We start from the raw sequence: 26363 nt of genomic DNA, 5'->3' as shown, positions 1-26363 counted from the left end.
CAGCAATGCTAGCCACTAGACCACAAGCTGCAGACGTTAGGCATGGATGGTGAAGGAGGAAGGACACAGAGAGAGTAAAATAAATGTTAACAAACCCCGCACTCCCCCTTCCTGTTCTCTCTGTCACTACAACAATTACAGGATTCATTGAATGTGCCACATCAAGTATTTTCTAGAGATTTCCTTCTAGACATATTTTTTTAGCTCCTCTTTGAATTGCAGTTTATATATTTTTTTCAGTTTTCTGCTTCGTCTCCTGGAACACTCATCTGCTTCCAGCATCTTCTTTACCAGGTTTCTGACTGACCCATGTTTCATTTCTGTACAGTGCTATGCTTCAGATATTGAGTTTCAGGACCTTGTTTCTCAGTTCTGGTTCTTTAGCTGGCACTTGCAGATTGCTATTGAAGAATGCCTCTGTAGTTTGAATTTACTGCAAAGGCCGTCTTGTGTACAATATTGTTGCCTATACAGTTTTCTCTGCTATTCTAAACACAAAAATGAATCATCGTGGATAACCAAAGATTTTTTTTTTCAGTCAGAGGATAATACAGTTATTGAAGTAGCTGATGAGACATACACGAATGCACCAAACATTTTTAATAATTCCCTTGTGAACATACTAACGAAGAGTGGCTTGGTGCGCCCAGGAGAAAAATATTCCTGTATATGTGACAAGGAATCAGAGTAGGAACATTACGCTTTAACACTGTGGAAAACATAAATCTGGATGACCAGATAGGGATTTGAATCGCCATGCCCCAGAATGTGTGCCCAGTGGGTTACCACTGTGACTCCACAAATAGTGTACATCATAAAGAGTACCAGAAATCTTCTGTTAATTGAATATTAGTCAAGCTTATTGGTTGATCAAGAAAATCATAAACTGTCGTAAAATAGAAACACTCATGGTATTGGTTTTACTTTAAGGGGAGCTGGAGGTGCCTATGCTGCCCATGTTAAAATCACTAAGTTTGAGGAACATTTATGAATAAACTACCAAATAGAAAAATTTGAATTTTTTTACATATAGAGTGGTTTAGTATTGCAGTTATGACAGAGGGATTTTAGAGTATCTTTTTCTAGTTTCCTTCCAATTATTTTTTTTATTAATGACCCAAATTTTTTTACAAATAATTGATTTATAATTAAACTGAAATGGACTACTGAACATATTGCCAAATGGCTGTGTTACAATGTAAGTTTGACCACTAGGAGTGCTGTATAAAAATTTCATCTCTCTAGCTTGAGTGGATTTTGAGAAAATGTTCCTTATATTCGAAAAATTCTAATTTACGGTAACTGGCTATCAAAGTTTCTCAATACTTTCCTGCACTATAGGATGGATTATCAGGGTCTTCTTCTTCATCCTCCAAAAGCTTCCTCTTCTGTCTTCTTTTCTGGCCAGTTGTTCCATCATACGTCATATGCCTTTCTCTTCTTTCTGCTCCTCTTATCCTTTCTCTGTCAATATTTCTTAGTGCTCGTAGTGTTCACCCCAGCTGTAAATCCTAATGCCTTCAGAACTTCACACTTCACACCGTTCCCTTGGTTGTCAGTTGCTATTGCATCATAAATGCCAAAGTGCAGTGTTTTTATGCTTACAAACACCCTTTAAGGAATCACTTTCCAAATCAAATTGTTTACGCTGTCATTAGGATTCTGCGTCTTTCCGTGTAGACATTTGTGTAACAATTCTGGCTGTGCTAAGTCATGAAAAATTGGTTTTATTGTTCCCTCCCGATTCTTGTACATACTGCATATTACCCGCTTTACACAAGAAGTATAATACTACGAACAACAGGCGCAACACTGAACTAATTCGAAACGGTAAACAGCAAAGAGACGATGTTCCGCGCTCTTATTCATTGTAGTATCGCAACTTGGTATTAGTGTTCATTTTCTTTTCCCTACGTTCTTCCTCTTCTTATATACACGGTTACTAAAACGTGGCATCGTAACCAGAACAAAAGTGTACGACAATATTAAATGGAGCAAGATGTTCGAAATTCTGAGGAAAATAGGAGTAAGCTGTAAGGAAATACGGGTAATATTTGTCCCAGAAAACAATGTAGCCAACCCTTGCACACTCACTGAATGCGTAACATAAGGCGCTGTATGCGTAACAGGCCGAGATAATCCCAAGCAGTTCGCCAGGAAGTCACGAGAGGGTGTTAGATGCATTCAGCGGCCGCCCATTTCCTCTGCAGGCGTGGGGGAAAATGGTAATAACTCCACTTCTAGGGTGAGTAGAACAATAATTCAAAGTTTACATTAAAGAGGAATGTTCCAATTAATTTTCGGTAGCAAAAAAAAAAAAATCATAATTTTTTGGATTTGACCACCTCCGGCTCCCCTTAAGAAGAACATTAAAGCCTGTTCTACTCACAAAGCTTTTCTTGCTTTATATGTAATGTAGGACTATAAAAGGATGCTTTTCCTGACAATGTTTTTATTCTCCTTTAAAAAAAAGCATCAAAATGCAGACATTTAAACTTATCTTTCATTGCTCCTGCTGTTTAATAGTTGTCATGTAACTTTTAATTTACAAATAATTATAGCAGCTAATAAAGTTAGGATAACCACTAATGACAAGACAGAATTTTATTTTTGTATATAAAATAATTTGGTTTACATCTGTTAGGCATGTGAAGTGAAAGACAAGCGTAACGTGGGAGAATCTTCTGAAATTTTGTTGCAAATTTGAGGTTGATTGAAGAATGGGATACAACTCGTTGAATTTGACCAGTGATGCTATATTTAAGTCATAGATGATTTCTGCTCCATGGATAATAAATCGTTTGTCTTAGGAAACTAAGCATCAAATCGTAAATGTAAATAAATGAATATAGCATTAAAAGAAAGAAATTGTGTACACATTTCGTTGTAGGTTGTGGTTTTGAAAATTTCGTGTTCACATTTTAATTTATTCATTGTCATTTGCTCTGATAGTGAGTGTTTGTAATCTATTAGGTAATTCTTTATAAATTTTAAATTTCATTATATTTGGGTAGAGTTATTTTTCATTCAGGGAAATTTTGAGATGTTTGTTGTTCGTTTGTAGGTGTGGATTTATCTGTGCCAATGAATAAGGATAACCTGACTGATGCTATGGGTGTAGATATGTTGTCTACAGTTCTTTTTTTTGCAAATAACAGGATTAATTGCTATATTTGTTCTATGCCATGAGTACGACCGAAATATGTGTTAACGAGTGTTTCACCGGGCGCACTAACGATATCTATATCTTTGGAGATGTAGCAAGGACAGGTTGTGGCAGTCCAGTAGAAGAGGAATGTGGTCTGAAAAGTCTAAACTACACTCCTGGAAATTGAAATAAGAACACCGTGAATTCATCGTCCCAGGAAGGGGAAACTTTATTGACACATTCCTGGGGTCAGATACATCACATGATCACACTGACAGAACCACAGGCACATAGACACAGGCAACAGAGCATGCACAATGTCGGCACTAGTACAGTGTATATCCACCTTTCGCAGCAATGCAGGCTGCTATTCTCCCATGGAGACGATCGTAGAGATGCTGGATGTAGTCCTGTGGAACGGCTTGCCATGCCATTTCCACCTGGCGCCTCAGTTGGACCAGCGTTCGTGCTGGACGTGCAGACCGCGTGAGACGACGCTTCATCCAGTCCCAAACATGCTCAATGGGGGACAGATCCGGAGATCTTGCTGGCCAGGGTAGTTGACTTACACCTTATAGAGCACGTTGGGTGGCACGGGATACATGCGGACGTGCATTGTCCTGTTGGAACAGCAAGTTCCCTTGCCGGTCTAGGAATGGTAGAACGATGGGTTCGATGACGGTTTGGATGTACCGTGCACTATTCAGTGTCCCCTCGACGATCACCAGTGGTGTACGGCCAGTGTAGGAGATCGCTCCCCACACCATGATGCCGGGTGTTGGCCGTGTGTGCCTCGGTCGTATGCAGTCCTGATTGTGGCGCTCACCTGCACGGCGCCAAACACGCATACGACCATCATTGGCACCAAGGCAGAAGCGACTCTCATCGCTGAAGACGACACGTCTCCATTCGTCCCTCCATTCACGCCTGTCGCGACACCACTGGAGGCGGGCTGCATGATGTTGGGGCGTGAGCGGAAGACGGCCTAACGGTGTGCGGGACCGTAGCCCAGCTTCATGGAGACGGTTGTGAATGGTCCTCGCCGATACCCCAGGAGCAACAGTGTCCCTAATTTGCTGGGAAGTGGCGGTGCGGTCCCCTACGGCACTGCGTAGGATCCTACGGTCTTGGCGTGCATCCGTGCGTCGCTGCGGTCCGGTCCCAGGTCGACGGGCACATGCACCTTCCGCCGACCACTGGCGACAACATCGATGTACTGTGGAGACCTCACGCCCCACGTGTTGAGCAATTCGGCGGTACGTCCACCCGGCCTCCCGCATGCCCACTATACGCCCTCGCTCAAAGTCCGTCAACTGCACATACGGTTCACGTCCACGCTGTCGCGGCATGCTACCAGTGTTAAAGACTGCGATGGAGCTCCGTATGCCACGGCAAACTGGCTGACACTGACGGCGGCAGTGCACAAATGCTGCGCAGCTAGCGCCATTCGACGGCCAACACCGCGGTTCCTGGTGTGTCCGCTGTGCTGTGCGTGTGATCATTGCTTGTACAGCCCTCTCGCAGTGTCCGGAGCAAGTATGGTGGGTGTGACACACCGGTGTCAATGTGTTCCTTTTTCCATTTCCAGGAGTGTAGTTTTTAGACACCTTATGAAGATTACTTATTGTTGGAGTAAAAGCAGGGTTGCCACAGGTTCTAGAAATCAGGGAATTTCAAACACGTCAGGGAAATACGGTGGGGGGGGCTGGAGAAATGTTGTTTTTGTCTCTGTAGATGAAATGGTTTGTTTTACTGAGGTATTGTGCATCGTCGCTGGCTGGGTGCAGCTGAGTATGTGCAGTGCTTCCCTACTCCCTCATTACTACTGCTTCTCTCCTTGCAACCACTCCCCTCAGCTTGCAGTCAGTGCTGCCACCACTTCTTGCCACTAGCCTAGCAGCTGCTGACAAGAGGCTGGGAGGAATGAGAAGTGGTTTGTTTGGATCTGATTCTCAGAGACTGTGGACACAGTAGCCGGAGATAGCGGTATGTGTGGATGAGTTTTGTGTGAGTGTGTGTGTTAAAAATAATTGTGTGTTTTCTGAAAAAAGCTATGGCTGAAAATTTAGTTGTGAGAGTGTGATTGTCTTTTCTACGTGCCTGTCTGCAGCCCAACAATTATCTTTACAGTGAGTTGCTACCTATCCTCATTATTATTGATTCTCAGAATATTTGAACAAGTTACCTGTTGCATGGATTGATCACTGTGGTCTCAACATGTTGTTTGTGGCTTACGAATAGCTTGCCACCTAAGTGAATTTCCGTAACGGGCCAAAACTGCAGGCCATTTCTGTAATGGATTGGGCCTGCCGATCTGAAGCCATTCGGTTCCCACTAATGTGCAGGCCCTGCCCATTAATGTAATCTCGCCAATCTACCTACAAGCTGGGTCTATTTATGTCTGATGTAATTCAGTGGATTTTCGTGGTTTACCCATTGATTCAGGACAGTGGTGCTCCTCAGCGGGCCAGAGCCATGGGCGATGGATTTCAGGAACTGCGTCTGTTTCACTGCAAGTATGTTGTACAGTGTGCATTTTATAGTAAATTTATTTGTTTTAGTACATTTTGGCACTTCAAAAGTAGGTAATATGTTAGAAAGTATGGACGATAAGAAGAAGATAATTGGCAGTCCATGGCAGGTTGTATGCTGTGTATTCATATATTTCTCAAAAGAAAAATCACAAAATATGTATAAATTAGTAGTAATAACTGACAATAACAAACGTAGTAGAACCAACATTTTATTGGCGGTCACCTGCAGTGTTGGTTTACACAGTTCTTCCCCTCTTATACTCTTCTTTCAAGAGGCCTACTTTTTTCTTAGGTTATTTCTGAAATCAGTGAAGGTATTTTAAATCTGTCTTGGGACTCCAAGGAAATGCGCATTCTAGTCACCAAATGTGTTTCATTTTATTATAATAAAATAACATCATTGGTCTTAATCAAACACATATACCATTTGGCTTGTTATCTCAATTTAAAAACAGTCTGTTACAAAAGATGTTGATGTTAGTACTTAAGATTTTTGCTCACATCAGCTAACACCATTTGCTTGCAAGTTTGTTTTTAGATATTTCCTTGTTTACACTTGTTTTTTGTACCATAGCTGAAAAGGCAAATTATCAACTTACGTCTTAACTTACCCTTGAGATCTCAAAATTTGTCAGGGAAAAATGCTAAAACTTGTCTGGAAATCAGGTAATTACACTTGGGGAAACTTGTGGCAATCTTCATGAGGTGTCTTGTGTAGTTGTGTGTGCATGAATGTCGGGTGAGTGAATGTACTGTAATTTTGTAGTCGTTTTGTTGAGAAGTTTGTGGGCAGTATTTAGTGTTCAAAGTATTGGGGATCTCGGGGGGGGGGGGGGGGGGGGTTGTCATTGTGGAAATTAATGAGTCTGCTTTTGCAGTGAACAAAGTACCAAAGGGGGAGTTTGCAGTGGGATTATGGGTTTGGAGGGCTGTTATTTTGGGGACAGAATGTTCTGAATTTGGTTCATAATCAATGAATTGCTCAAATTAATTCAGGAGTATGTTGCTGAGGGGTCTGTTGTTGCATTTGATGGGTTTTCATCATTTGATTGTTGACCACATTATCAAATTCAGAAATTATCATACTGGGGCATGTGCCAACATTATAAAGGGTATTGCGGGGCCTTGAAACCTTAGGGAGGGAGAAACATCACATTTCTGCATTACATGGTCATTTGGATGAATATTCTTGGAGGTGCAGTGTACCTGATACATATTTCCCATTGAAGTCTTTCCTTATGTTGAAGAGATTTATAGACCAAAAGCTGTTGGTTAAATTGATGTTGGGGATAAATGAAATGTCGTGTGGCTAGGGTAGACTGGTCGCCTGGTGCAAGTCTTTAGAGTTGACACCCCTTTGGTGACTCGCTTATCGATAGGGATGAGATGATGATGATTAGGACTACACAACACCCAGTCCCTGTGCGGAGAAAATCTCCAACCCAGCCAGGAATCAAATCTGGGCTCCCTGGCATGACACTCCATCACGCTGACCACTCGGCAATCGGGGTGGACGATGTTGGGGAGAGGGAGTTATTGAGTTAATGTTAATTAGGGAAAAGGGGGGTGATTTTCTTGGGGGTGGGTAGGGGATTGATTTAGGATTGTTTTTTATGTCTGATCTCGTTTTATTTTTTGTGTTATGTTTTTTGGTATGTGTTATTTTGGTTTTTCTGGTTTGTTGTGAATCAGTGCAGGTGGGATAGTCAGCCTTGTCTGTTGGTAACTATTATGATGTGGTGTCAGGGTTGCCACAAGTTCTGAAAATCGGGGAATCTGAAACAACATGTCAGGGAAATCGGGCATTGGGGGGGTGGCGGGGGGGGGGGGGGGGGGGAACCATTGGAAAAATCTCTTTTTTTTTTTCTCTCTCTCTCTCTGTAGATGAAATGGTTTGTTTACAGATATGTCATGCATTATCACTGTCTGGGCACAGCTGTGTACGTGCACAGCTTCACTGCTTCCTCATTCGTATTGCTTCTCCCATTCCTGCCATTCCCTTCAGCTTGCAGCCAGTGGTGTCACCACTTATTGCCACTAGCATAACAACTGCCGATGAGAGGCAGGGAGGCATGAGGAGAAGTTTGTTTGGATCTGATTCTCAGAGACTATTGACGCAGTGGCCGGAGACATCGGTCATGTGTGCACGAGTTGTGTCCGAGTCATTGTGTGAAAGTGTGTGCTCTCGTTTTCTGGCAAAGGCTGTGGCTGAAAATTTAGTTGTGGGAGTATGATAGTCTTTTTTATATGCCTGTCTACCATTCAGTGATCATCTTCACATTGAGTTGCTACCTATCCTCATTGGTATTGATTCTCAGAGTATTCGTGCAAGTTATCTGTTGCTTGGATTGATCACTGTTGTCTCATTTCATCAAAATGGTGTCTGTGACACGTGAATAGTGGCCACACAAGTGGACTTCCACAATGGGCCAGAACTGCAGGCCATTTCTGGAGTACCTCTATCGGGTCAGGCTTGCCGATCTGAAGCACATCATTTTCCACTAATGTGCAGGCCCTGCCCGACGGATCTAGTTGCACCGATCTGCCTGCAAGCCGGGTCTGTTTGTGTGTGGCATAATGTGGCAGATTTTCATCATGGACCCAGGACTGTGGTGCTCCTCGGAAGGCCAGAGGCCACAGGCGATGGATTTCAGAAACTGTGACTGTCTTACGGCAAGTACATTGTAGAGTGCGATGTTCTATAGACATTTTATGTATTGTAGTACATTGTGACACTTTGAAAGTAGTCCCTATATTAGAAAGTACGGACGATAAGAAGAAGAAAATTGTGACAGTCGCTGGCAGTTTGTACACTATCTACTCATATATTTCTTGAAAGAAAAATCATGTAGTGTCTGTAAAATTAAATGACCGTGTGGCATTGATGGCCGGGATGTCCCATCCAGGGAAGTTCGGGCACCAGGTTGCAAGTCTTCATTCAGGGGACGCCACATTGGCCGACTTTCATGTTATGAAAATGAAATGATGATGAGGACAATACAACACCATGTCCACGAGCTGAGAAAATCTCCAACTTGGCTGGGAATCAAACCTGGGCCCGCTGCACTTCAGGCAAACACGTTACCACTCAGCTAAGCAGGCGGACATACAGTATCACAAAATAATAGAGATAACTGACAATAATGAACACAGTAGAACCAACATTTTATTGGTTTACACAACTCTTCCCCGTCTTATACACTTCTTGCTGGAGGCCTACTTTTCTCTGAGGTTATTTCTGAAATCAGTGGAAGTATTTTAAATTTGTCTTGTGACTCCAAGGAAATGTATATTTTTGTCACCAAATGTGTTTTGTTTTATTGAAATAAAGTAGCATCAGTGGTCTTAGTGAAAGACATATGCCATTTGGCTTCCTTTCTCCATCCAAATACAGTTCATTACAAAAGATGTTGATGTTAGTTCTTAAGGTTTTTGCATATACGTTTAGAAATACAGAAGCCCCTATACTTTTTTGCTCAACTTACATCTTTACTCACCCGTGAGATCTCAAAATTTGTCAGGGAAAAATGCTAAAACTTCTCTGGAAATGATAGAAATATCGGGGAATTTCACTTGCGGAAATTGTGGCAATCCTGGATGTGCAGTTTATATATATTTTTTAATTTCATTTATGTGTGATTTTGGGTGTATATGTTTATGTGTGTGTGTTTTTATGTATTTGTGTGTTTGTGTGTCTGTTTCCCACATGATGCCCTGCTCATGACTATTGATACCACCACCTTTTACACTAACATCACTAATGCCTATGGTCTTGTCACTGTTGAAGATGCTACCTTTCCCAATACTTGACAGATTCCAAACCTACAATCTCCTTCCAGGTCACTATGACCAACTATATCCTCACTGACAATTATTCCTCCTTTGAAGGTATCACCTACAAACCAATCTGAGGTATGCCAGTGGGCTCCCATATGGACCATCCTATGCCAACCTATTCATGGGTCATCAGAGGGATCCTTCCTACCCACCCAGTATCCCAAACCCCTTACCTAGTTCAGATTCATTGATAACACCTTCGTGACAAGGATTGAGGATAAGGACATCATATCTACTTTCCTCCAGAATCTCAACACATTTTCCCCCATTTGCTTTACCTGGTCCTCTTCAACCCAACAAGCCACCTTCCTCGATGTTGACATCCAGCTCAAAGATGGCTACATCAGTACCTTTGTCCGTATAAAACCTACCAACCACCAGCTATACCTTCACTTTGACAGCTGCCATTCATTCCATACCAAGAGGTCCCTTCCACACAGCATAGCCACCCATGGCTGTTGCATCTGTAGTGACGAGTATTCCCTCTCAAAATATACCAAGAGTCTCACTGAGCCTGTCACAGACCATAGATACCGTCACAAACGTGTACAGAAACAGACCTCCCATGCCTTATCTCTCCAGTCACCCACTACCTTCCAGGTCCCAACATCTGGCCTCAGAGGAGTATTCCTCTCATGACTGAATCGCCTTCTCTACCAGGGTTTCACCTACCTCTTGTCATGCCCTGAAATGAGAAATGTCGTATCCATTATCCTTCCCACTTCTTCCACAGTGATAAGTCCATCGCCCACCGAACCTACATAATATCCTCGTCCATTCCTTTACAACCCTGCTCTCAACCCCTTGCCTCATGGGTCATATCCTGTAATAGACCTAGATGCAACACTTGTCCCATATAAGACTTTTATCCATTGTGGATGTGGAGCACTGCGACTGTGGTGTGAACAGGTTTTCAGAAATTACTGCAACCAGTCGCCTTTTATGTAGATGTATTTTATTTAACCATGACCGGTTTCGAGCTGCCTAGCAACTCATCATCAGATGGTGTATACATTTAGTGCTTTTTTGTACCCATTGTGTGGGTGGTTGAGTATCTGTGGCTAGACAGAAACGAGAACAAATAATCGCTACATGTGGTACAGTAACACGAAATATTTACAGCATAATTTATGTTTAACGTATAAGAGCAAATAATCACTACATGTGGTACAGTTACATGAAATATTTACAGTTTAATTTACGTTTTGAGGTGTTACTTACAAATAAATCTTTTTGCAGGTATATATATCTCTTTTAGGACGTATCTTTGAAACCATTGTGTCTTGTTTTTCACAATTTCACAAGTTAAAACTTTCACTAGATGTATATTACTTTTATGAGGCACTGTTGGAAACATATATCTCGTTTTTCGTAAACATCGCTGAACACACTTAGCCACAGATACGAATACAGGATTTACACATTATAAACAAGCCAAAGATTGCAATATAACTACAGTATCAAAGATTTCAAGTTGACCAGAGGCATTATTAGTCATCACACACACTGACAAGAGATTTGTCTTTATTACATAGAAAATAAATGTAAATTAGCTTAAACTAGTAAAATGTTTATTTATAAATTAGCTGTGCAATTTAACAGGTATATAAAACTAGATTTTATACATTATATTTCAGTTACATTTAAGATTATTGGTATTGAGAGTATTATGACAGCTAATTTCTTGCTCCTTCCATTGGCTGATCTTGGCATATGATGTCTGGGATGAGAGGTTGATGGTTAACTTGAAATAATAAGTAATGCTGGAACTTGTAAGGGTGTGGAAAAGGAGTTGGCGGTGGGGGGGGGGGGGGGTTGAGAGGGTGATGTGGAAAGAGAAAAGAGCTGAAGGGGGGGGGGCAGAAGTGGTACAAGCTTTTATGTGTGTGTGTGGGGGGGGGGGCATTTTATTACTGAATGACTGTTAAGTTTTTTAAGTTCAAAGAATCCTTAAAATTCTGAAAGAAGGAGTTATTCGCCAGTTCTGTCTGCTCATTTAAAATGGTATGTGGGGAATTATGTTTGTGGGTAAAAATCTCTAATTGTTCGAGAAGATCCATCTTGAATCCCTTGTCTACAGTGTGTAGGATTTGAAGGTTAGTTTTAATGTCTGTTATGGAATGTTTATTATCTGCTAGATGGGTAGCAAAAGTGGATCTATTTAAGTTGTTTAGGCGAAGTGCATCAGTGTGCTCTTTGTATCGGATCTCAAAATTTCTACCTGTTTGCCCTATGTAGTAGCAGGAGCAGCTGTCACATCTTAATTTATATATACCAGATTTTTGGTAGGGTGTGCTGGCTCTTTTGGTGTTGTGGACTATTTTATTCTGTATTTTGTTGTTAGTGTGAAAACTTATTTTGACATTATGTGGTTTGAATAGCTTAGCAAGTTTGTATGAGATATTGCCGAGAAACGGCATACAAATGAATTTGGTTTCTTCTGCTACTGAGGTCTGGCTTGCTAGTTTTGCTTTGTTAGATATAATGTTTTTATCTAATTTTTCAATTATGCTTGGGTCATAAGCATTGTTTGATGCTATTGTTTTTAATATATTGATTTCATTAATTTTTGCAGTAGGATCAGCTTGAATCTTGTTGATACGGTTAAGTGCTGATTTGAAAAAAGCTAGTCGCAGTGCTCCACATCCACAATGGATAAAAGTCTTATTTTGCTACCTAGCCAGGTAAAAGGAACAATGAACAAATACAGGAAGTGCAAAGTGAAACTAATGAAAACTATTCTTGCCATCAAATTTAATAAGCAATGTATCTTAGAGAATGTAACTCATAATTACATAAGAGTTGTAGTTAAAGACCAGAGTGAATCTGCACAAGCAGCCAAGAGAAAATGTGAAATTGTATGGATCAAAAATGAAATTAGATCACATTACAAACGAAAAGACTTGTTAAACAGGGACATCTACATGCTGCACTTAGAGTTAAGCAACTATCTCACTCTAAGCCAAATCACGAATTTCTTAGATCTAACCCAATTAAATGTGCATAAAGAGATGTTGAAAATTGCACATAAACAAAAAGAAAAGCTCTCACTCCTGATTGCCAAAAAATCCCCCATTCCACCAAATGAATGCCCTCCCGTGCAACATAAATTCTTTGAGAGAGTAGTTAACACAACAAGCATTAATTTCAATAGCACAGAATTAAATTTGTTAAATAAGGGACTTAAACATAATATTGCCACAAAACTTGATTACAACAGTGTTAAAGACCTAATAACTAACACCAAAATAGCATGTATAACATCAAAACTAGATCAGAATGATCAAAATGCTCTAGCCCATGATGCAAACAAAATAATAAAGAAAACCATAGATGCACAAAGGCTCCATATTAATAAACATGATGAATCTGCAACACTGAAACAAATTAACAAAAAGCTAACAAACAGTAGTGCCCTTGTTGTTAAATCTGACAAAGACAGCACAGCCGTGATAATGTACGAGTCTGATTACATTAAGAAAACCCTAGAATTTTTCAAGAATAACAACATAACTGAGTTGAAATCTGACCCCACTCCCAAATACCAAGCTAAAATAAAAGACATGTTAAAAAATTGTAACTTTCTGCTGACATCCATTGAAGCCAAACAATGTGTTATAATGAACCCTACAGCACCAAAGCTTAGATCACAACCTAAAATTCATAAAGATGGACACCCGATACGCCCGATTGTGAATTCCATAAATAGCCCAGGGTACAAAGTGACTAAAAAACTGCATGAAATACTCAAGAAATATTATACATTCCCAACCAATTATTCCATAAAAAACACCTATGATTTGATTGACAGTATCAGAGAAATTTCCATTCCCAATGCAGCTAACTTTGCATCCCTTGATATTGTCAACCTGTACACAAACATACCTATAATAGACACACTTCGAATAATAAAAAATAACTTATTACAACATAAAAAGTTAAGTGACATGGAAATCTGTGAGCTGATGGATTTACTTGAATTAGTGCTGTCCCACAATTACTTCACCTTCAACAACAAAATATATATTCAACATGATGGTCTAGCAATGGGCAGTAGTCTAGCTGGCCTTCTTGCTGACATCTACATTAATGATCTTGAAATTAAATTCTTTAAAGCAAACCCAATAGAAACAGACAAGATCATTTATTATAAACGATATGTTGATGACACCCTGTTGTTATATGATGGGACAGCCACTGAAATTGAGGCCTTAGCTGGTAAACTTAATAAGGTTCACCCCAAAATACAGTTCACAGTAGAACACCAAACCCAAAAAGGTATCTATTTTCTTGACCTAAACATAACACATCACAACAACAAACATAAATTTCAGATATATAGGAAACCCACCACTTCAGATGTTATAATAAACAATACATCATGCCACCCAAATCAGCATAAACTAGCTTTTTTCAAATCAGCACTTAACCGTATCAACAAGATTCAAGCTGATCCTACTGCAAAAATTAATGAAATCAATATATTAAAAACAATAGCATCAAACAATGCTTATGACCCAAGCATAATTGAAAAATTAGATAAAAACATTATATCTAACAAAGCAAAACTAGCAAGCCAGACCTCAGTAGCAGAAGAAACCAAATTCATTTGTATGCCGTTTCTCGGCAATATCTCATACAAACTTGCTAAGCTATTCAAACCACATAATGTCAAAATAAGTTTTCACACTAACAACAAAATACAGAATAAAATAGTCCACAACACCAAAAGAGCCAGCACACCCTACCAAAAATCTGGTATATATAAATTAAGATGTGACAGCTGCTCCTGCTACTACATAGGGCAAACAGGTAGAAATTTTGAGATCCGATACAAAGAGCACACTGATGCACTTCGCCTAAACAACTTAAATAGATCCACTTTTGCTACCCATCTAGCAGATAATAAACATTCCATAACAGACATTAAAACTAACCTTCAAATCCTACACACTGTAGACAAGGGATTCAAGATGGATCTTCTCGAACAATTAGAGATTTTTACCCACAAACATAATTCCCCACATACCATTTTAAATGAGCAGACAGAACTGGCGAATAACTCCTTCTTTCAGAATTTTAAGGATTCTTTGAACTTAAAAAACTAAACAGTCATTCAGTAACAAAATGCCCCCCCCCCACACACACACACACATAAAAGCTTGTACCACTTCTGCCCCCCCCCCTTCAGCTCTTTTCTCTTTCCACATCACCCTCTCAACCCCCCCCCCCCCCCCCCCCACCGCCAACTCCTTTTCCACACCCTTACAAGTTCCAGCATTACTTATTATTTCAAGTTAACCATCAACCTCTCATCCCAGACATCATATGCCAAGATCAGCCAATGGAAGGAGCAAGAAATTAGCTGTCATAATACTCTCAATACCAATAATCTTAAATGTAACTGAAATATAATGTATAAAATCTAGTTTTATATACCTGTTAAATTGCACAGCTAATTTATAAATAAACATTTTACTAGTTTAAGCTAATTTACATTTATTTTCTATGTAATAAAGACAAATCTCTTGTCAGTGTGTGTGATGACTAATAATGCCTCTGGTCAACTTGAAATCTTTGATACTGTAGTTATATTGCAATCTTTGGCTTGTTTATAATGTGTAAATCCTGTATTCGTATCTGTGGCTAAGTGTGTTCAGCGATGTTTACGAAAAACGAGATATATGTTTCCAACAGTGCCTCATAAAAGTAATATACATCTAGTGAAAGTTTTAACTTGTGAAATTGTGAAAAACAAGACACAATGGTTTCAAAGATACGTCCTAAAAGAGATATATATACCTGCAAAAAGATTTATTTGTAAGTAACACCTCAAAACGTAAATTAAACTGTAAATATTTCATGTAACTGTACCACATGTAGTGATTATTTGCTCTTATACGTTAAACATAAATTATGCTGTAAATATTTCGTGTTACTGTACCACATGTAGCGATTATTTGTTCTCGTTTCTGTCTAGCCACAGATACTCAACCACCCACACAATGGGTACAAAAAAGCACTAAATGTATACACCATCTGATGATGAGTTGCTAGGCAGCTCGAAACCGGTCATGGTTAAATAAAATACATCTACATAAAAGGCGACTGGTTGCAGTAATTTCTGAAAACCTGAAAACTTGTCCCATATATCCTCCACCATCACTTACTCCCGCCTGGTCACAAGCATCAAGCATCACCTATCCCATCAGTGGCAGGGCTACCTGTGAAAGCAGTCGCGTGATCTACAAGCTAAGCTGCACATCACTGTGCTGCAGTCAACATGGGAATGACAACTAACAAGCTGCCTATCTGCATAAATGGCCAACAACAAACTGTGGCCAAGAAAAAGCTGGACCACCAGGTTGCTGAGCATGCTGCCCAACACTGTGTCCTTTATTTCAGTGACTGCTTCACAGTATGTGCCATCTGGACCATTCCTACCAACACCAACTTTTCAGAATTGCACAGGTGAGAACTCTCCCTGCAGTATATCCTATGTTGCTTTCACCCTCTTTGAGGAAGGAAGTAGTGAAGGCAGCAGAGGATCAAGTAGGTAAAAAGACGAGGGCTAGTAGACATCCTTGGGTAACAGAAGAAATATTGAATTTAATTGATGAAAGGAGAAAATATAAAAATGCAGTAAATGAAGCAGGCAAAAAGGAATACAAACGACTCAAAAATGAGATCGACAGGAAGTGCAAAATGGCTAAGTAGGGATGGCTAGAGAATAAATGTAAGGATGTAGAGGCTTATCTCACTAGGGGTAAGATAGATACTGCCTACAGGAAAATTAAAGAGACCTTTGTAGAAAAGAGAACCACTTGTATGAATATCAAGAGCTCAGATGGAAACCCAGTTCTAAGCAAAGAAGGGAAAGCAGAAAGGTGGGAGGAGTATATAGAGGGTCTATACAAGGGCGATGTACTTGAGGACAATATTGTGGAAAAGGAAGAGGGTGTAGATGAAGATGAAATGGGAGATATGATACTGCGTGAAGTTTGACAGAGCACTGAAAGACCTGAGTCGAAACAAGGCCCCGGAAGTAGACAACATTCCATTAGAACTACTGACGGCCTTGGGAGAGCCTGTCCTGACAAAACTCTACCATCTGGTGAGCATGATGTATAACACAGGCGAAATACCCTCAGACTTCAAGAAGAATATAATAATTCCATTCCCAAAGAAAGCAGGTGTTGACAGATGTGAAAGTTACCGAACTATCAGTTTAATAAGTCACGGCTGCAAAATATTAATGCGAATTCTTTACAGACGAATGGAAAAACTAGTAGAAGCCAACCTCGGGGAAGATCGGTTTGGATTCTGTAGAAATGTTGGAACACGTGAGGCAATACTGACCCAACGACTTATCTTAGAAGCTAGATTAAGGAAAGGCAAACCTACATTTCTAGCATTTGTAGACTTAGAGAAAGCTTATGACAATGTTGGCAGGGGTAAAATATAGGGAGCGAAAGGCTATTTACAATTTGTACAGAAACCAAATGGCAGTTATAAGAGTTGAGGGGCATGAAAGGGAAGCAGTGGTTGGGAAGGGAGTGAGACAGGATTGTAGCCTCTCCCCGATGTATATTGAGCAAGCAGTGAAGGAAACAAAAGAAAAATTCGGAGTAGGTATTAAAATCCATGGAGAAGAAATAAAAACTTTGAGGCTTGCCGATGGCATTGTAATTCTGTCAGAGACAGTACAGGACTTGGAAGAGCAGTTGAATGGATAATGTCTTGAAAGGAGCATATAAGATGAACATCAACAAAAGCAAAACGAGGATAATGGAATGTAGTCGAATTAAGTTGGGTGATGCTGAGGGTATTAGATTAGGAAACGAGACACTTAAAGTAGTAAAGGAGTTTTGCTATTTGGGGAGCAAAATAACTGACGATGGTCGAAGTAGAGAGGATATAAAATGTAGACTGGCAATGGCAAGGAAAGTGTTTCTGAAGAAGAGAAATTTGTTAACGTCGGGTATAGATTTAACTGTTTGGAAGTCATTTCTGAAAGTATTTGTATGGAGTGTAGCCATGTATGGAAGTGAAACATGGACGATAAATAGTTTGGACAATAAGAGAAAAGATGCTTTTGAAATGTGGTGCTACAGAAGAAAGCTGAAGATTAGGTGGGTAGATCACATAACTAATGAGGAGGTATAGAACAGGATTGAGGAGAAGAGAAGTTTGTGGCACAACTTGACTAGAAGAAGGGATCGGTTGGTAGGACATGTTCTGGGGCATCAAGGGATCACCAATTTAGTATTGGAGGGCAGTGTGGAGGGTAAAAATCGTAGAGGGAGACCAAGAGATGAATACACCAAGCAGATTCAGAAGGATGTAGGTTGCAGTAGGTACTGGGAGATGAAGAAGCTTGCACAGGATAGAGTAGCATGGAGAGCTGCATCAAACCAGTCTCAGGACTGAAGACCACAACAACAACAACAGCCTCAACCTTTGTTGGTCACTGTCCATCACCCACCTATCCCTGTCCCTGCCTCCATTCCAGCACTACACAGCCTTCTATTCCATCAACACACCCACAGTCTTTTTAATTCTCTCCTTTTGTGGTCCCCACCCCCTTCCTGTCCCCTCTCCGACTAACCTCCCAATTGCACCTAGCTGCCCTACCCTCTTCCTACCTCATCCCTGTATGTTCCCACAAGCAGCTCTTTACCTTCCCCCAGCCCTACTATGCTATCCTTTCCCCTCTCTGCCCCAGCCTCCTCCTTAGGCCGGTATTACACTATCAAATTTCTTTGTCAAAGATTTGATCAAAGATGTGATCCAATATTCCGTCCAATATATTTGACAAAGATCTTTGACGTAGCGCTACAAGGGGTATTACACTGTCATCAAATTTTTCGTCAAAGTTCAAGATGGCTGACAACAACTTGTTATTAACCGCAGCAGTTCTACGTACTCCAATTGCATTGTGTGCACATGCGGAAAAGAAGTGGGGGGAAAAATGGAACCATACATACGAGGTTGACAGTCTTAAAAGTCCTGGGATTACAACTTGATAATAAATTCAGTTGGGAGGAGCACACCACAGAACTGCAGAAACGCCTTAACAAATCTGTATTTGCAATTCGAGTGTTAGCAGACATAGGCAACATAAAAATGAAAAAGCTTGCATACTTTCATTCCATAATGTCATATGGGATAATATTTTGGGGTAAATCTTGAAGTCAAACAAAAGTTTTCAAGGTCCAAAAGCGTGTAATACGTATTATTTGTGGAGTAAATTCACGGACCTCCTGTAGAAACCTCTTCAAAGAACTGGGTATACTAACTACTGCCTCTCAGTATATTTACTGCTTAATAAAATTTGTCGTAAATAATATATCTCTTTTTCCAACAAACAACTCAGTTCATACATACAATACCAGGAACAAAAATGATCTGCACAAGGACTTAAAAGCACTTACTTTAGTTCAAAAAGGGGTCCACTACTCAGGAACACTCATCTTCAATAATTTGCCAGGAAACATAAAAAATTTAGTTAGAAATAAAGATCAGTTTAAAAGGAGCCTGAAAGACTTACTACTGGCCAACTCCTTCTACTCCATTGGCGAAATTTTTAATAGAAACAAATGATGTATTGTATTTATTCATACTATTAGTACTTTTATTTCAGCTTCAAGAAAATCGACATGTTCCACATCCACGAGGATCTCCTCAGCACGGATCTATGGAACGAAAAACTAATCTAATCTGGGTGAAGCCGTGGGTTTTACAACGACACGATAAAAGCATTCAACAAAACTTGTTACGTGAGCTTACAGTGGAAGACGTCAAGTCGTACATCAATTACTTAAGAATGGATGAGCATACATTTCTGTATGTGCTCAATGAAGTGTATCCTCATATCACAAAGCACAATTTTCACTTAAGAACTGCTACATATTCAGAAGACAGGCTCACTATAACACTCCGATTCCTTGCTACAGGAGAGGGTTATGTTAGGTTAGGTTAGGTCAGGTCAGGTTAGGTCTCCAATCTTCTTAATCTATTTTTGTATTCAGGGTGCCTCACGTTGTAAAGCGCCTCATCAGCTTCAGACATCTCTATTAATTCTGTAGTTGTCAGCACACACCAATTGTATTTACCGGCAATGGTTATAAAAACACTACAGACGACAGAACGCTGCAGCGATGCTAGCTCTCTGCTTGGTAACATATCGCATTGCAGTGAACAGAAGACAAGCGATTTCTTTGATCAAATATACGGCCTCGGTCTAGATTTGATCAAATATTGGACGACATTTGTCAAAGATCCCTATTACACTATCAAATATCTTTGACAAAGATATTGGACAAAGATATTGGACAAAGAAATTTGATAGTGTAATACCGGCCTTACCACCACCAACCACATTGCTTCTCCCATCATTTCGCTGTTTCCCACAGTCAGGCCTTGGTAATCAGAGGCAGTGGTTGTGCGTGTGTGTTTGTGTGTGTGTGTGTGTGTGTGTGTTTTGTCTAATTCAAAAGGTCATTTGGCCATAAGCTTACTTGTTTACCGGTCTTTTCATTGTGTCTGCCAATGACTCAACATCTCCATTGTGTGGTGAGTAGCTGTCCATACTCTTCATAATTTTGTCACTGTTTGTTATATTTTTCATTTTGTATAATACATTTTATATTTTTGTTAGAATTTTTCTGTAATGTTTGCAGTTCTCTTTTTAGGTTGTACCCTCGCGAGACCCTGTAATTCTAGTGTCTGGCCCGTTAATTTCATTTATTTTATAGACTTTTGATAAATTGCATTTTCTGACCCTTTTTTTTTTTTTTTTTTTTTTTTTTAAATACGAGAGATTTTTTACAATCATGGGTTAATGTAATATATATGTTCAATCTCTATTCTCTGTGCTACATTTCTTTCCCCCCACCTCCATCACATTGTAAGATTACATTAGTGGTATGGCTTTATGTGATGTCTATGATTTCTGTATCTGTGATACATTTCTTTGTTTCTGAACATTCATTTGTGTTTTTAAGTGTATGTCATGTATCATCTGTGGCTTACTTACGACATCATTGGTCAAAGCCCATGAGTTGTATCCCATTCTTCAGTATTCTGAAATTTGATGCATAATGTATGGTGTCCAGTAAGTAGGGATAAATATTAAAATGCTCTAGAACATACAAAAATTTATTAAAAATGTATTTTTTTTCTCCAAACACATTAAGTAACTTTTCCTATTTATGTATGAAAAATTATAACCTCCATATGACCACCCAACACTGCGTAGCAATGAGCAATATGTTCATTGAAGTTCTCAATCAAGCATTCACAGCTATCTGGTCGGATGTCGTTAATAACCCTATCTGGTGGGATGCCGTTAATCTTTTTAATTTCACAGATCCCCTCTGAGGCATGATCTTGTGGGCTATTCCTGGTTGCCACACATAGAGATAATTTGTTGAGGAACTTTTAACTCACCAGAGCAATCGTTTCACGGGGTGTGTGACATGTCACACCATCTTGTTGAAACCAAAAATCGTCATTTTCATCAATTAGAGGGAAGAACCCATCTGAAAGTATGTTTTGGTAACAGTAACCATCCAGAGTGACGGCAGCTTCCTCGTCGTTTTGAAAAAAGTGCATGTCAATCACTGCTCCTGCCCACAATCCGCAACACACAGTCGTGCATTGCATATGCATCTCATCTTCCACCGTCACTCGTGGATTTTCGTTACTCCAAAATCTGCAGTTCTACTCAGCGACTTACTGACCGACTGAGGTGCGAGTCGCCTCATCTGAGAATATTTTTCTTTTTGTGAAGTTCTCGCTCTGCATTTGCTGAGCCAAGGCTCATTCAGCAAATCGATGTCTCTTTCCATGATCTGCAGGATTCTACTCTTGTGTAAGTTGAATCTTCTATGCAGGCATTTTCAGATCTTTTGAAAGGATTTCATCCAGTGAACTTAGTGATGAATTCAATTGTTGAGCTCATAGGCAAACCAATTTTCTGGGTCTTAAGGTCACATTGTCACGCATGGCACAAATGTTTCCTTGTATTTGAATGGAATGTGGTTGTCTTGTTTTCTTAACATTTGAAACAGAACTTATTGTCTCATACTTCCAGATCAGCTCCTGAACTGATGATTCGGTTGGGGCAGCATGATGTTTGAGTGTCACATACGATTCACGAACAATTGCCGGGAACTTTCACTGCTTTTGTAATAACTTTTTATATCTTGGATATGTTGTTGAGTTGTCATATGCTCCATGATGACAATAAACATCAAACAACAATACTCGCCACACAAAAGCTATCAGGCTACTAACTGGAAGGATCGCAAATGTCAAACATGAAAAAAACCACAACTGCCAACTGTCATGTTTCAAAATGGCGCACAATTGAAATTCATCCTTACTTCCTGGACACCAATTATTTTTACTGGTAGCCGTAACCTTTCATTGTGATATCACGGTAACGAGACTATTTCTATATTTTTACTACTTGTTATGTATTGTCACGTTGTTATATATTGTCACATTGTTACATTCCATCCTGGATTTTCCATAGTTTGACTTGTTATATATTATTATAGATGCTAGAGCACCTAAGCATGTGACTGTCAGACATGTGAGACTTCGATTATAAGAAATTTAATTTCCATAGAGCTTAAAGAATGATTTAAATATACTAGAAGCACACTGTAAAACATAATGAAAGGCTAATTTATTGTATTAGTTTATTGAGCAACTCCATAATGATACCTGCATTTCCTGTTTGGGTTGTTTGGGGAAGGAGACCAGACAGCGAGGTCATCAGTCTCATCAGATTACGGAAGGATGGGGAAGGAAGTTGGCCGTGCCCTTTAAAAGGAACCATCGCGACATTTGCCTGGAGCGATTTAGGGAAATCATGGAAAATGTAAATCAGGATGGCCGGACATGGGATTGAACCGTCATCCTCCTGAATGCGAGTCCAGTGTGCTAGCCACTGCGCCACCTCACTCAGTGCACTTCCTGAAAAGATGTTAAAATGAAGTCTACAACTACCCTATAAGGCTCCATTCATAAACGGGTATTAAATGTCAAACAAAGCAACAGTGTAATTAGACTACATTCATAAACAGACATTAAATATCAAACAAGGCAACATTATACTTAACCCAACTACTTACCACATATTGTACTGAGAAATCCCCAAAGCAAAAATCTGTTCGTCCCTCCTGCCTGGTTTTGCTTCACATAAAGCAGACACTACATCAGTATCATCAGTCAGAACACATTTGTCTTTGTTATCTGGCTGCACAAAGAGTGCATTGTTGGGTTTTACAAAATTATTCTTCTCCATCTCATTGTATGTATGCAACACAACAACTGAGATAGCATGCAGGTCTGTGTTAGATTCAGAGTAATGATAATTGTTAATATGACAGACATAAAAAGCTGAATCACATCATGGATATCATGCAGGCTCCTGCAATGTTATCCGATCTCTCCTTGCTTGATGTTTCACCAACCAATCTTTTTTATTTTTTCTTGTGAAAATTTGCAGTAGATTTGCTGTAGCATTATTACCTGTTTATTAGGTGCATTAGCAGTGCTTTTTTAGCTCTGCGGACTGGTTTTCCCAATACTTGAGGAGAACATTTATGAATGTGTTGCTTGAGGCTTTCCCGACAGACATGTTGTATACATGGTTCTCGGGCGAGACGTCGGATGTCATAGTGAAAACTCCACAATATTTTGTCAGCGCAACTGGCAGACATCTTCAGGTGCGACGAACACACTGCTAAGGCAGGACCAGGGCTCCCCATTTATGCCAGTTTTAGGCAGGAAGTGCGCATGCGTGGAGGCGCCAAATTCGATGGCCAATAGCGACGATATCAACTGATAGCTGGAAGGACAGTAACGCCACCTACAGGATGAAGAACCAAATACTTCGGCGCACGCGCGGAGGCTGCCGCTGCTGCTCTGCGCTGCCATCGGCAGCCACAGCGACCTCTGTTGGAAGCCGCAAGCAGTACTGCGCGTCCACGTAGGCGCCTTGATTATCCTCCCGTTGTCAACAGAATATTTATGTTGCTGGCGAATCGTCGTCCGTCTTATGACCAAACGTATTCCTCTCTGCTCGAAGCGACTTCAATATGACCAGTGCAGGATCCCATGCTGAACTAAGCTGAAAGCCCGTGTCTCTGTTTACAAGATTCGTCGAGCTACGTATTTCCACTGCTTCCTTAATAACACTGTCCCAGTACGAACTCGTCGATGCGAGAATTTTTGTGTGTAGGTAATTCATAGAATGGCCTGTACTGAGACAATGCTCGGCCACTGCAGACTTTTCTGGTCGCTCCAGACGAGTGTAGCGTCGGTGTTCAGTGCATCTCTCTTCTACAGTGCGACAAGTTTGTCCAATGTACGACATGCCGCAGCTACAAGGAATCTCGTAAACACCGGGTCTTCTTAGGCCAAGGCTGTCCTTAGATGAGCCCAAGAGAGCTCTGAGTTTTGCCGGCGGACGAAAAACACATTTCACTTTATGCCTCTTCAATAGTCTTCCTATTTTTGAAGAGACACCGCCGATGTATGGCATCGCTGAATGTTTTTCTTGGGCATCTTAACTCGCTTCATCCCAACATCAAGTTCACGATGGAGATGCAGAAAAACGGCGAACTTCCATTCCTGGACGTGTTGGTACGGAGAAAAGAAGATAGCACGTTAGGTCACTCAGTGTACCGTAAACCAACACATACGGACTTATACTTACAGGCCACCAACAGTCACCATCCTTCGTAACGAAGTGGCGTACTGAGGACGTTGGTCCACAGAGCACGAGCCATATCAGACTCAGACAGCTTATCCAATGAGCTACTCCATCTGCGTACCATTTTCCAACAAAATGGATACTCTGAACGGGAGATTCGCCGTGCCTTACAACCAAAGCGGGTTACCCAACGTGAGGAAGTGGAGTTTTCACTATGACATCCGACGTCTCGCCTGAGAACCATATATACAACATTTATGAACACTTATGTCTTGTTGCTGCTTCTTAAGTTTTTCTCACTCTCGCTGACAAAGTTAACCTTTCAGCATCCCTTTTGTGTTGTTCTTCCTTTGCTGACAATGTTGCACTACTTTTCTTCTTTTGGTGACATTCTCAGCCTCTCGCATACTATTTTACTTTACAATGTTTTTTTTTTTCTTCACCCGCTAGTAGCTTCTTCCTCCAATTTTGCCAGATTACATCCCAGGTGTATGAGACATGACCACTAGACTTAGCCAGTAGTTTGAAGTAGGAACAGGCTCGTCACATGCCCAACAAAATGAAACTTAACTGAATACTTATTTCAGAAACAAACATAATTACATGAGAATTGATTATCCAAATAGACTTATTTGATGATGAAATTAGAGTATAGTAATTCCCAATCCAGAGGGCACTGTTCCACAGCTTCATCACCGAAAAATTCAGCTTAAAGTGGTAGGCATATGGTTTGAACTGCATGTTCAGTCATTGTTGGCAGTAATTTGTGAATAATTTTGGCAGTGTTGCCAGATATGATTAGTGAATTCTAGGTGTAAGTACCCTTGGAAAATATTTTCATAATGCTCGGGGGGTGGGTGGGAGGGGGGGGGAAGACAGTTTCCGTTTTCACTGTGGCACCCGTCTTGGTATATAGATTTCTGGAGTTAATTTTGTTATGTTTGGAAACTACATATAATTACCGTTCATGTCATATGCCACTTTAACTAATTGAAATACATTTATCTTGTCCAGAATATTGTGAACTGTCCATTTGATGCAGAGCATCAACACATGGAACACAAAATAAAAAATTGTAGTACATTTATGTAAAAATGATTATTTTATTTTGCTAGCAAAATTGGCAGTGTGTAAAACCTGTTCATAACATCTGGGTGTACAGATGGATAAGAACTTGAATAGAACAGGGGCAAGTAGATATTCCATATATTTAATCTCATTAAACTTTCTGTGTGTGACTGGTGGTTTTGCTGGTGGCACAATAATATTCTGGAGTGATTTCACATTTACACAGAAAGTAATCAGTTGACTAAAAAAATTCTTATTAAGGATTTATGATGTGCAGCAGTGCATCAGTCACACAGTGTTGTTAGTCCTGTTTATATTATTTTTCAAGAGTTGGTCATAATGGAAAAACAGTAGCAGCTATTTTAAATATAACGTAAACCATAAACGGGGATTGACGCAGAAGGGAGCAAACTACGCAGGCATAAAAACACTGGATTACTTTTTGAACGGATTTGGGATGCTAATATGTATTAAACAAACACAAATTAAAATCCTATTTGATAAGCAGTGTTTTCCAGATAAATGTGGGGTTGTTTTACATTTTTCACTCTCTTTAGGTGAAAATGCGTTGATTTTAAGTCTCAAGATCAAATAAAATATGTCAAGAACGCAATGTTCTTATGTGTGATGTTAGTCCACTCCTTGTCTTGGGGTACAAAGGTATTACTGTATAGTGGCAATAGAATACACTCAACAGGTCCAACAAATCTAATAACTTTATTCTAATGCCCATTTTGTTCTGGATGGCTTTTAACACGTATATTCTTCCATACAGACATAAAGAGAACAAGAAAGGGACTGTAACACTTAAAATATATAGAAATAAACACATTCATGGAAATACCATTATGTTACCCAAATCACATACACTAACAACAAAACATAATGATAGATAATCATATGAGAATATTTGTTACTAGAAGGCTTAGCTTGTTACTTGAAAGTACTTAATCACTCTCATCAGACATGTTCCCATTGTCCAAATGTGTTGGTTTCGGTGACAAGAAAAATCCATGCTGAACAGGAAGGATGTAATCAAAGAGGG

General features: G+C 40.0%; 1 protein-coding gene across 3 annotated transcripts in view; it reads left to right on the top strand.

Moving 5' to 3' along the window:
• Positions 1-26363, top strand: part of LOC126203743 (novel acetylcholine receptor chaperone) — a 60541-nt gene that overhangs the window by 3204 nt on the left and 30974 nt on the right. The window contains exon 4 of one of the 3 annotated variants that reach the window (XM_049938111.1): positions 8195-8345. The exons of the other annotated variants lie outside the window; for them this stretch is intronic. Within the exon in view, the coding sequence (XP_049794068.1) occupies positions 8195-8260 (66 nt within the window). The 3' untranslated portion in view covers positions 8261-8345. Of the gene's footprint in view, positions 1-8194; positions 8346-26363 lie in introns of those variants that run through there. 3 annotated transcript variants of the gene reach the window in all.

This window comes from Schistocerca nitens, chromosome 9 (genome assembly GCF_023898315.1).
Source record: "Schistocerca nitens isolate TAMUIC-IGC-003100 chromosome 9, iqSchNite1.1, whole genome shotgun sequence".
Classification (NCBI taxonomy): domain Eukaryota; kingdom Metazoa; phylum Arthropoda; class Insecta; order Orthoptera; family Acrididae; genus Schistocerca; species Schistocerca nitens.
This window is presented reverse-complemented; position numbering and strand designations above follow the sequence as displayed.